Source organism: Leucopleurus acutus (genome assembly GCF_964270905.1).
Source record: "Leucopleurus acutus genome assembly, chromosome: 10".
NCBI lineage: Eukaryota > Metazoa > Chordata > Mammalia > Artiodactyla > Delphinidae > Leucopleurus > Leucopleurus acutus.
In genome coordinates, this window is record NC_139153.1 from 40,936,391 (window position 1) to 40,947,831 (window position 11,441).

At 47.0% G+C, this 11,441-nt stretch overlaps 1 protein-coding gene across 1 annotated transcript in view; it reads right to left on the minus strand.

Moving 5' to 3' along the window:
* PTPN23 (protein tyrosine phosphatase non-receptor type 23) overlaps positions 1–5,349 on the minus strand; it is a 41,395-nt gene extending 36,046 nt beyond the window's left edge. The window contains exon 1 of the mRNA XM_082847274.1: positions 5,215–5,349. Coding sequence (XP_082703400.1) covers positions 5,215–5,298 — 84 coding nt within the window. The 5' untranslated portion in view covers positions 5,299–5,349. The remainder of the gene's footprint in view (positions 1–5,214) is intronic.
* Between the last annotated feature and the right edge of the window lie 6,092 nt (positions 5,350–11,441).

An 11,441-nucleotide genomic window follows, 5' to 3' on the forward strand; every position in this document is an offset into this window, starting at 1 on the left:
ATGTAATCATTTGTAGCAGCTGAAAGTCACCAACTATTAAGTCGAAAAGGTGGGACCTAAGGCAAGGTCTGTCTGATTCCAACGTCTATACTATTTCCATGATGGTACTCTGCTCTTTTACCGAGCAACAAATAGCCCAGAATTCTGCAGGTAAATTGAGATCACTGGAAACATCCATCCTGGGTCCTGCCATTCTTTTGCAGAGATGAGCAATCGCAGTGCTAGCACTCTGGGCCAAACTTCCTGATTCTTGACCCAGGGATATTCCTTTTGTGTCACCTTCTCTGGTACTATCATGGTCTCATTCTTCTGTGTATGCTCTTTTTTTTTTCCTGGATAATGGGGATGTTTAGCTTCTGCTCTTAATTTGATATAACACCTTGGAATTTCATGGTGCTAATTAAAGCAATAACCCAAGAAGAAAAGGCAATAAAAGGCATCACAGCTGTTGGCACTGTATTCATTCACCATGCACATTATATTTCTTTTTTTCTTCACTTGCAGGATTGACTCAAATATGGGGAATGCCTTGGGCTATTCCACATAAAATTAAGTCCCACTTACAGTGTTGTTAATGAATACAATATATGTTCTGCTACTGAATTTCAAGTGAGATTAATTTTATTCAGAGAAGGAAGTATTATTGCCAAGGGGAATCTTCAGCCCCTTGGTATCAGCAAGCCTAAGACCAAATTACAGGCCAAGAGCATCAGGGATGAGAACAGGCATTCATCCTCACCTAGTCTAACCCCTACATAAGACTCAAGGCTTCTCTCCCGCATCTCTTCTGAACAGCCCCTCCAACTGCCTGGATAACACTAGTGAGGTCGACTCAAGTTACCTCCCCTGGAGGGTGCTAGAACTAGACTAGGTCATTCAACCTAAGCACTCTCTACACACAAGTATTTATTACTTCCCAAGTAAAGAATCTGGTGTGAAAGGGATATACGGCTTTTATGTATGAGATTAAAGTCAGAGAAGAATGAACTGAACAATCCAGGTCACCTGCACCTGAAGCCATTCTGCAGTAAACTCCAGTGGGCAGATAGGCTCAAGCAGAACGGCTCAGTGACTCCAAATCTGTGATAAGAGATAAGACAGGTCACCACCAAAGGCAACTGGCAACATCCTGTGCTCCTCACTGCTGAGGAGCCAGGCACTTTTAGGCCTCTGGTCATCTCATTTCCCCATCTATGTGTGGGACAAGTTTTTCAAGAGTGAGCTGTCCCATGAGAAATATGGAAGGGGATAAAAACTCCACAAACCTGAAAACCAGACTCTACCTACATGAGAATAAGATGAACAGTAAGAAGAGGCAACAAGAGTGTACACTCTGTGGCACAGGTCAACTGAGTGAGGGGAGCGGTAAGATCTGTCTGAATTTGAAGGAGGGTGGTACAACTGCCGGCAGCTAAAGGGACCCCAAGAAAGTACGGTTCAACCTGGGTGATGAACAGGAGGAAAGGAATTCCAGTCAGGACCGGAACAAGGACAATGACCAGCGAAAGAGGCTGAAAGTTCCTATGTGAGAGGCCTGGTAAGACTGAAGTGTGAAAGGCAGGCTGAAGCGAAGTGGTGGCAGGCCTTGAACAGCGGACAGTTTCTCTGGAGTAACCTGGTGCGAAAGTGGAGACTTAGAGAGAGCAACCCAGCCAGAGAGGGAAGAGGGGAGAGGCCAAGAAGCCACTTGGTTGGTAGGGTGGCTACCTATGGTACATCTGTCCTTGAGGATGGTTTACTATGTGGGTCACTAGAAGGTAAGCTCCATGAGGGCAGACATTTTTGTCATCACATACAGCCCTGAGAATGTCACTCAATAACTATTTGTTCAATGAATGAATCAGGGATGGATGTAGCACCTGAGTCCAAGTGAGCTTGACCTGAGCTCAAGTGCAGTTGGTTAAGGGCAGGTGTTTGGGACCACAGGAGGAAAGCACTTCTAACATGAACATGTGTGGCCAAATCACTCACTGATGAAGAGCACAGAGTCATCCTTCATCAGTTTCCAGTGAGCACTCTGGGCTCCAAAACACAGGTAAGGTACAGGGCTAGCAGCATTTCCCCACTAAAAAATTATGTGAGTCCAGGTATCCCAACCTAAAACTTGGCACTGCTGTTCAAAACCAGCTTGCTGTTCTCCTGGCTCTTATTTCACATTATTCCATAATTGAAGGCATATCCATCAGGAATGAAAACCAGTACTAACCATTATGAAAGGTTTTTTTCAAAGGCCCAGCTCTCACAAATAAAGAAACCCTTTACCTTCTTGAAAAACTCCTATTTATTCTTCAAAACCCACCTCCTTGGCAAGCCTCCCCTGATGGCCCCTCCTTAGGCTGGTACTTCTGTACACACTGCACATATCTCTACTCTTCCACTGATGTCACAATCTAATTTTTAAATCTCCTCTACCAAACTATGTATTCCATGAAAAAAGGACTCTTATTCATCTGTATTTCAGGACTCCGCATGGTGCTCAACAGATTGACCTCAACAGAACCATTTTCATTCTACTATCCTAAATTAAATTCTACTCCTAAGCTCTAAGTCATTGGTGAAGGTTCCTGCAGGTCGGAGCAAGGGTAGGAAAGGACAAGGGTACCAGTGGCAGAAGGTTAAGCGTGGGTTCTAGGGTTGGGGACAGGAGTCCTGGTCAGGGAGAGTTCCCAGCTGCAGTGGCTACTGTAGTCTCCTCTGCAGGAAGACAGTTCCAGAGTACCTAAAGGAGCTGGCCACCCACAAGATTGCTATTCCTTTTCAGTGGGTTCATGTAAAACATGCAACAATTTTAACCTATCAAATAAATGGTGTATCTTTCCCCAACCCCAAAATAAGGAAACAAAGAAAAAGAGCAGATGTCTAGGAAATGAATTTTTCCTCAGCATCTGATACCACCTTAGTAAATGGCTAATGAGTAACTCCTCCCATGGAGGCCCAGGGGCTCCCAGGAGATCACTGCTCACATAATACCTTGTGGGCTAGGTGTTAAGTGACAAGAGCATCAGAGGCTAAGTTCAAACAAAAAGATCTCCAAGGAGTTCCTGGACTAAGATTTTATCCACTGGATTTCCATAAATTTATGGTCACCATCTCTTAATTCCCTCTCAACTGTCAATCATCTGAGAAACATTTTCCTGCATGCCAACTATGAAAAAGGGACCCTGCTAGGTTCTGAGGAGCAGGGAGATGCCTCTCAGGTTACTTACAATAGAACAGTGGGGTTAAAACATAGCGCACGTAACTGTCACTAGGAAAAGGATAAAAAGAGTGAGGAATTCAGAGAAGGGAAAGATTAATCCAGATGAAAGAAGGCTTGTGGATGAGACAGAGCTTAAACTGGACCTTGAAAGACTGACAGAATCAATAAATAGAGATTAAAGAAGAGCCCCATCGGGACTTCCCTGGTGGTCCAGTGGTTGAGACTTCATCTTCCAATGCAGGGGGGTGGGTTCGATTCCTGGTCGGGGAACTGAGATCCTGCATGCCTCGGGGCCAGGGGGACAAGACGTGAAGCATAGGCAATACTGTGACAAATTCAATAAAGACTTTAGAAGTGGTTCACATCAAAAAAAAAACAACAAAAAAATTTTTTTTTTTAAAAAAGAAGAACCCCATCCCCACTCCAGAGGGCAAAGACGTGAGCTCTTCTGGGTGGGAGGAATTCCACAACCAAAGGCACAGAAGAGCAAACATACAGAGAATGTTAAGGGAACAGCAAGTAGCTGTGAACAGAATCTGGGATACTTGTATCAGAAGCACGTAGATCAAACACATACTGAGCCCTGAAAAAATGATGAAAGAACTGGGGTAGGTCAGAGAGTATTCTGAATAGGTTACGGTTGAACTAGAAAACAAAGTTTTGCTGTGTTTTAGAAAAATTCACCTAATTGAATTAAAAGAGCAGATAGAAGATAAATCCAGTGGATAAAATTTTAGCCCAGGAACTCCTTGGAGATCTTTTTGTTTAAACTTAGCCTCTGATGCTCTTGTCACCTACACCTAGCCCACAAGGTATTATGTGAGCAATGTTCTCCCTGGGAGCCCCTGGGCCTCCATGAGAGGAGTTACCAAACTCTGGGAAAGAGGTAACAAATTTTTGGAATTTTAGATCAATTAATCTAATTTCCTGGTTTTACAAATGAGGGAAAAGATGCCCAAAGAGATTAAATGATGGACTCAAAGGGATACAAACTGTTAGTGTCTGAACTGAGGCAGTGGCAGTGTCAAGAGAGAATGGGAGACCTTCCTCGGAAACTACTTCTCAATCTATTTTCTTTGTCCTATTTTTTTCCTCAAGCACCTTACTGAAAAAAACCACAAGGATATCAACCTGCAAGAGCCTCCTGGTTGTTCCTTTTTACTTCTGCTCTGACCCCCAATGCTACCAGGTGGTCATTCCCAAGGCAGCAGATGTCTCAGAGGGCTTCTGATGCCCAGTCGACACACCTGGCCCCGCTTTGTACCAGCCACACCTGATCTCGCCACAGCGATCCCTCGCCTCCGTCAGCGCCAAACCTGCCAGCCTCTTCCGTCCAACTGAAGGTTCAACAACTGACTCCTAAAGTCTCTCCGGAAGCTACAACACTGTTTATCCCCTCTGGGCAGTCGTGAAAGGCAGTAACCCTTCCCCAAATGACACGGAACTGTATTTTCTGGTCCAAAGGGTCTCCAGATTAGGGTTCTTCTTCTGAGAAGACCAGACAGAATGGCACCAAGTGTCAGAGAGACTCCAGTCGCAAAGGTCAGGCATTCCTGTGGCTCACGGAGCTCTCATCTTAAAACACATCCTGAGCCATCCTCAGCGTCTGTCCCAGTCCGGTCGTGGACAGACAGCGCACCGAGGGCCGGGCACAGCCTTTCCACCCAGCCTTTCAGGGAGGGCCGCCCACTGCTCCCCGCAGGGCGGTCCTGGCGTGGATTAGGGGCGGAGCAGAACGAGGTCCAGAGCGTCACACCGAGGAAGTGAGGTGCCTGGATGGGAATCTTGGATGGCCGAGGAGACAGCGGGTGCTACCAGGGGCCTGCGGGCGCGCAGGGGTGGGTTGGGGTGAGATGGGGGTGGGCCAAGCTAAGGAAAGCCAGCGGAGGCCCCTCCTGGCCTCACCCGACGTCGCGACAGGGTCTGGGGAGATGATGGACGCGCAGGGGGCGTCCCGCGCCGGCAGACGACAGAGATACGCGGGAGAAGCGGGGGCGGGGAGGAGGCGCACTCACCTTCTTCACGGCCGGCTGAAAGTGGAAGTCACCGGCCTCTTTCAGGTCCAGCCAAATCATAGGCATGCGGGGCACAGCCTCCATGGCGGCTGCCGCCCGCCGGCCACTCGGCCGCTCCGCTAGCTTTTCCAGGTACTAGCTCAGCTGTAGGCACCGCGCCGCCCCTCCACGCCGGAAGTTACTGGTCACGCTGGGATAAAAGAATGCCCCCACGGCCTGCTGGGAGATGCGGTCCCCGCCCGCACAGCCTTTCGCGCAGGCTCATCTTCCATTGCGCATGCTCAGCCTCCTCCACGGGGCGTGTGTAGAGGGCAAATCTCCAGCCCGAGGCGAAAGGGTTTCTGGGAGTAGTAGTCTACCTGCACTTAAATGCCAGACAGGGTAGTAACTGGTTTCTTCCTCCTGGAGGAAGTAGACCTGCTGGATTGGCTCTGGCGCGAGGTGCTCCCCACTCAGGGGAAGGGCGTAAAAGAACGTAACCGTGAACTTGTAGACTTAAGTAGTGTCGAGGGCCTTGGTAGATGGGGTTAGGTGCGGTGGTAGAGATAACGTGGCGGCAGGCCACTCAGAAGAGGTGACTTAAAAACTGAGCCTTGGGCTTCCCTGGTGGTGCAGTGGTTGAGAGTCCGCCTGCCGATGCAGGGGACACTGGTTCGTGCCCCGCTCCGGGAGGATCCCATATGCCGCGGAGCGGCTGGGCCCGTGGGCCATGGCCGCTGGGCCTGCGCGTCCGTACGGGGCTGGGGAGGCCACAACAGTGAGAGGCCCGCGTACCGCAAAAAAACCAAAAACAAAAAACTGAGCCTTGGGGTAGGGGCCTCCAGGCCAAGAGGGAGACAGGGCTAAGAAGAGAGCAAGAGGTTTCATTCCAGGTGTCGAGCTTTGGAACAGAGGAGTGACTGGTTGGAGACTGGCACACTCGGTCCAGCCTGTAAGGCCGGGCACTGCCTAAGAGACGGGCACGTCCGTTTGTGATGATGAGAAAAAAGGCGTAGATGGTGTGTAAAGCGGAAAAAAAAAAAAAGAGGCCTAGAGCAATGTGGGTAGATGGGGGTGGGGATGAATATATACAGCCACGGGAGTACCTTTCCGACTGTCTGGAAGCGGACCAGGGAGAAGAGAACAGCTATTGCCTCTGAAGAGGTAACCTGTAGAGAAGGGATTTTTAAACTCATGTATATATTACCTAGCTTTAAAAACAAATAAGATGGAGAATGGTTTGCTAGATAGGGCAAAAGTGGAAGCAAGGAAATCTGTGAGGAGCCTTTTGTAGTCTTGCAGGAGACAAGTGATGTCAGGTTGGGGCAAAGGGAGATGAAACGTGGGCAGATTTGAGAAATGTTTTGGAAAAACGTATGAGAACTTGGGGTGAATGGATGTAGGGGGTTGAGTATAAAAGATTATTACCAAGTTTCTAGTTGGTATAGCTGGGTGGCTCCACGACTGTTTACCGACATGGGAAAATGCGGAGAGGAACAGGTTTGGAAGGGAAGAGCAAAGGTTCAGGGCTGTTTCTGTTAAGCTGGATATAGATGCCCTTATGTTGTTCAAGAGAAGATGTGGAGGAGACCACGGGATGTGTGATCTGGGCTCAGAAGAGGGTGCTCATCCATAATCAAGGGCCCAGGTCCCCTTTGCAATCAAGGACCTTCATGCCAATTGGAGTTAGAGCAAAAGAAAATGCAAGTACTACACCAGTGTTCACAGCAGCATTATTTACAACAGCCAGAAGGTGGACATAAATCAAATGTCCATCAACAGATGAATGGATAAACAAAGTGTAGTATAACATACACTGAACTATTTTACTCAGCCTTAGAAAGGAAGGAAATTTGGATATTGGATTGGCCAAAAAGTTTGTTCAGGTTTTTCTGTAACATCTTAGGAAAAAACCTGGACAAACTTTTTGGCTAACCCAGTACATGCCACAACATAAATAAACCTTGAAGACATGATGCTAAGTGAAATAAGCCAGATACAAAATGGCAAATATTGTGTGATTCCACTTAAATCAGTTAACTAAAAGTAGTCAAATTTGTAAAAATAAAAAGTAGAATGGTGATTGCTCAGGGACTGGGAGGAGGAGGGAATGGGGAATTAGTATTCAGTGGGTACAGGGTTTCAGTATGGGATGATGAAAAAGTTCTGGAGATGGATGGTGGTGATGGTTGCACAACAATGTGAATGTACTTAGTGCCACTGAACTGTACACTTAAAAATGGCTAAAATGGTAAACTTTATGTTAGGTATATTTTACCACAATAAAAACTTAAAAAAAAAAATCCAAGGGCTTCCCTGGTGGCGCAGTGGTTGAGAGTCTGCCTGCCAGTGCAGGGGACGCGGGTTCGTGCCCCGGTCCGGAAGGATCCCACGTGCCGTGGAGCAGCTTGGCCCGTGAGCCATGGCCGCTGAGCCTGTGCGTCAGGAGCCTGTGCTCCGCAGCGGGAGGGGCCGCAGCGGTGAGAGGCCCGCGTACCGCAAAAAAAAAAAAAAAAAAAAAAAAAAAATCCAAGACCTGGGACTTCTCTGGTGGTCCAATGGGTAAGACTCCACGCTCCCAATGCAGGGGGTCCGGGTTCGATGCCTGGTCAGGGAACTAGATCCCACATGCTGCAACTAAGAGTTCGCATTCCACAACTAAGAAGTCCACAAGCCGCAACTAAAGATCTCACATGCCACAACAAAGATCCTGCATGCCTCAACGAAGACCTGGCACAGCCAAAAATAAATAAATACTTTTAAAAAACGCAAGACCTTACAGATAATTTTTTTAAGTAAAAAGAAAAATTTACCAGCATCTTATCAGAGCTCGTATCTGGAGGACCTTCTTGGGGTCACCTGCTCAGAGGTGGAAGAATTGAGGATAAGACCACAAGTCTGAGGTCAAGGTGTCAGCAGGGTTAGTTTATTCTGAGGCCTTGCTTCTTGGTTTGTAGGTGGATGTTTTCTGCCCACGTCTTCACATCGTCTTCCTTCTGTGAATGTCTCTGTCCTAATCTCTTCTTATAAGGACACCAGTCATATTGGATTAGGGCCCACCCTCATGACCTCATGTTAACTTAATTACTTCTTTATAGATTCCATCTCCAAATAGTCACACTCTGAGGTACTGGGGGTTATTACTTCAACATATGAATTTTGGGGGACACAATTCAGCCTGTAACATATGGTCTCAGTGACATGAGGGCAATTGGCATGAGAGGCATCAAAGACCAAGAGGTCCTGTGAGGGAGACTTGAATGCTGAGGCAATGGAATGAAGATGGGTCAGTGGAGGTGAGACAGCAGAAAGGATGTCTCTGGGTTAAGGGGTGCCCTCCTTATGCACATATTTCCTCACAGAGACAGGCAGAGTTGGGAGTTTGGGGAAATCTAAGACTCACTAGGACTGGGGAAGGGTAGGCCCTGTCACAAGGGGGCAGCAAACACCCCATTCAGCCAGGTCAGTTCACCCCTTTCTCAAGACAACCCTCCTATCAGAATTGGAATGACCTCAAAGACACATAGACATCCTCCCTCATTTAATCGGTGTGGATCCATTTTACTGATGTGGAAACTTAGGCCTGGATTGGGGAGTGGACCACTCAACTCTCCCAGCAAGTGGATAAAGAGTCAGGCTGGGCCTGGGTCTCCTCCCTTCTAGTTCATTTATTCAATTAATATTTATTCAACACCCATTGCACCCTATGTGCTGTTCTAGGCACTGTTGAATAAAACAGGCAAAGATCTCTGCCCTCATGAGGTTACAATCTAACGAGGCGAGATAGGTATTAACACAATAAAAAATATACAGTGTATGAGATGGCAGAAACTGCTATGGTAAAAACAAAATGCAGAGAAAGGAGGGTGGGAATATGAGAAGGAGGACTTTTACAATTTTATATGTTTTATATGGGGTGGTCACAGAAGCCTTCACTGAAAAGATACTATTTGAGTGAAGATCTGAAGGACATGAAGGAGCAAGCCAGGGCCATAGCTAGGGTAAGAGTGTTCTAGAAAGACAGAATAGCAAATGCAAAGTCCCTGAGCCGAGACTGTCCCTGCCATGCCTGAAGGACAGCAAGGAGGCCAGAGTGGCTGAGGTAGAGTGAGTGTGGAAAAGAGCAGTAAATGGGGTCAGAGAGGTAATGGGTAGGGCTTGCCCATGGCGTAGGGTCTCTCAAAAACTGTAATGAGGATTTGGGCTTTTCCTTGGATGACCTGGGGAAACATGGGAGGATTTGGAACGGAGGAGGGATAAATCCGATGTAAGTTTAAGGGTTCTACTGGCTGCTGTATTGATCGACTGTGGAAGGGAGTGGTGACTAGGAGGAAGGGCCCTTAACTGGGGTTGTGGATTCCCAGGACACTATTCTAGGCCCTAGAGAGGGGAGGGCGGAGACAGGAAAACTGCACCACTCAGATCCTCCTTCAGGGTCTTTTTAGGGGGTCTGGAATACGGACACACACAGGAAACATGTGAGGGCGGCTTGAAAAAGAAATATACCACAGGGGCAGCATTGGGATGGGGTTTGTTGGGTTTAGGCCAGCCAAAGAGGCCAAATCACCTCTATAGAATAGGGTGGGGCGAGTGTGAACCCAGAGGGGGCAGAGAGCCTCATGGTGTTGGTAAGGAGTGAAGGCTTCCTGGGAGAAGAGAGGTGATCCATAGGCTCTGTGCAATTCCTGTCAAGTTCCCAATGTTTTGGTGTGTGGAAGTTGACAAGCTGTTTCTCAAATTTATATGGAAAAGCAAAGGCCTAAGAAGTCTTAGAGAGGAGAAATAAAATGAGAAGCCCTGTTCCACCAGATGTGTAGTCCTGTTAGAGAGCTGAGTAGGGCTTCCCTGGTGGCACACTGGTTGAGAATCTGCCTGCCAGTGCAGGGGACACGGGTCTGAGCCCCGGTCTGGGAAGATCCCACATGCCGCGGAGCAACTAAGCCCGTGCACCACAACTACTGAGCCTGCACTCTAGAGCCCACAAGCCACAACTACTGAGCCTGCACACCACAACTACTGAAGCCTGTGCGCCTAGAGCCCATGCTCTGCAACAAAGAGAAGCCACCACAATGAGAAGCCTGTGCACTGCACGAAGAGTAGCCCCCACTCGCCACAACTAAAGAAAGCCCGCACCCAGCAATGAAGACCCAATGCTGCCAAAAATAAATAAATAAATAAATTTAAAAAAAGAAGAAAGCTGAGTAATTGGAACAATGTGGGTATTTGCTCAAGAACACAACATTAGACCATCAGAGAACCCAGAAACAGAACCCACGTCCACTTAATGGACTCTAGAGGTGGTATTGCAAGCCAGTGAGGAAAGGAGGTACTGGTGAATACATGATGCACGTCAGTTGGTCATCCAGAGGAAAAAAATTAAATTGGAGTCTGTTATGGGTTGAATTGTATCACCCCCTGCAAAAGCTATGTCGAAGTCCTAACCCCTAGGGAGCTGTGAATGTGACCTTATTTGGAAATAGGGTCTTTGCAGATATAATCAAATTAAGATGAGATAATACTGGATTAGGGTGGGCCCTAATCCAATGACTTGTGTCCTTAACAGAAGAAATTCTGCCCCAAGATGGCCATATCAACTCATGCCTGAGTCTCTGACCTGCTGGCCTGTCCTACAAATTTTGGACTTGCCAAACCCCACAATCACCTGAGCCAATTCCTTAAAAATAACTCTGTCTGTCTATCTATGTGTCTATCTATCAACTATCTGTCTCCTATTGGTTCTGTTTTTCTGGAAAACCCTGACTGATAGAGAGCCTACTCCACACCATATTTCCAGTAGTATTTGAAGTCAGAAGAGCGGTCATCCTTGTGGGTTGGGGGAGAGAAGTGACTGGAAGTGGGGGACACAAGAAGAGCTTGTGGGATCTTATGAATATTCTGTCTGTTGATCAATCAGGATGCTAGTTATAGGAGTTTGTTTACTTACTCCTGTAAGAGGTAAATAAACCAAGCTGTACACTTCTCTTTTGCGCATTTTTTGTATATATGTTACAGTTTAATAAAAAAAAAATGTTAACATAAGAAGATAATTCCAGGTATATTAAGGACCAAAATGAGAAAGACAAATATCTGTAACTTTTAAAAAGTAGATACAGGAGAATATCTTTACAAAGTTGGCTAGGGAAGAATTTCTTAAACAAGCAATAAAAAGCACTAGCCGTGAAGGAAGATCAATAAATTAAATTTCACTTGAGTTAAGAACTTCCGTTGAGCAAAAGACATCATAAAAC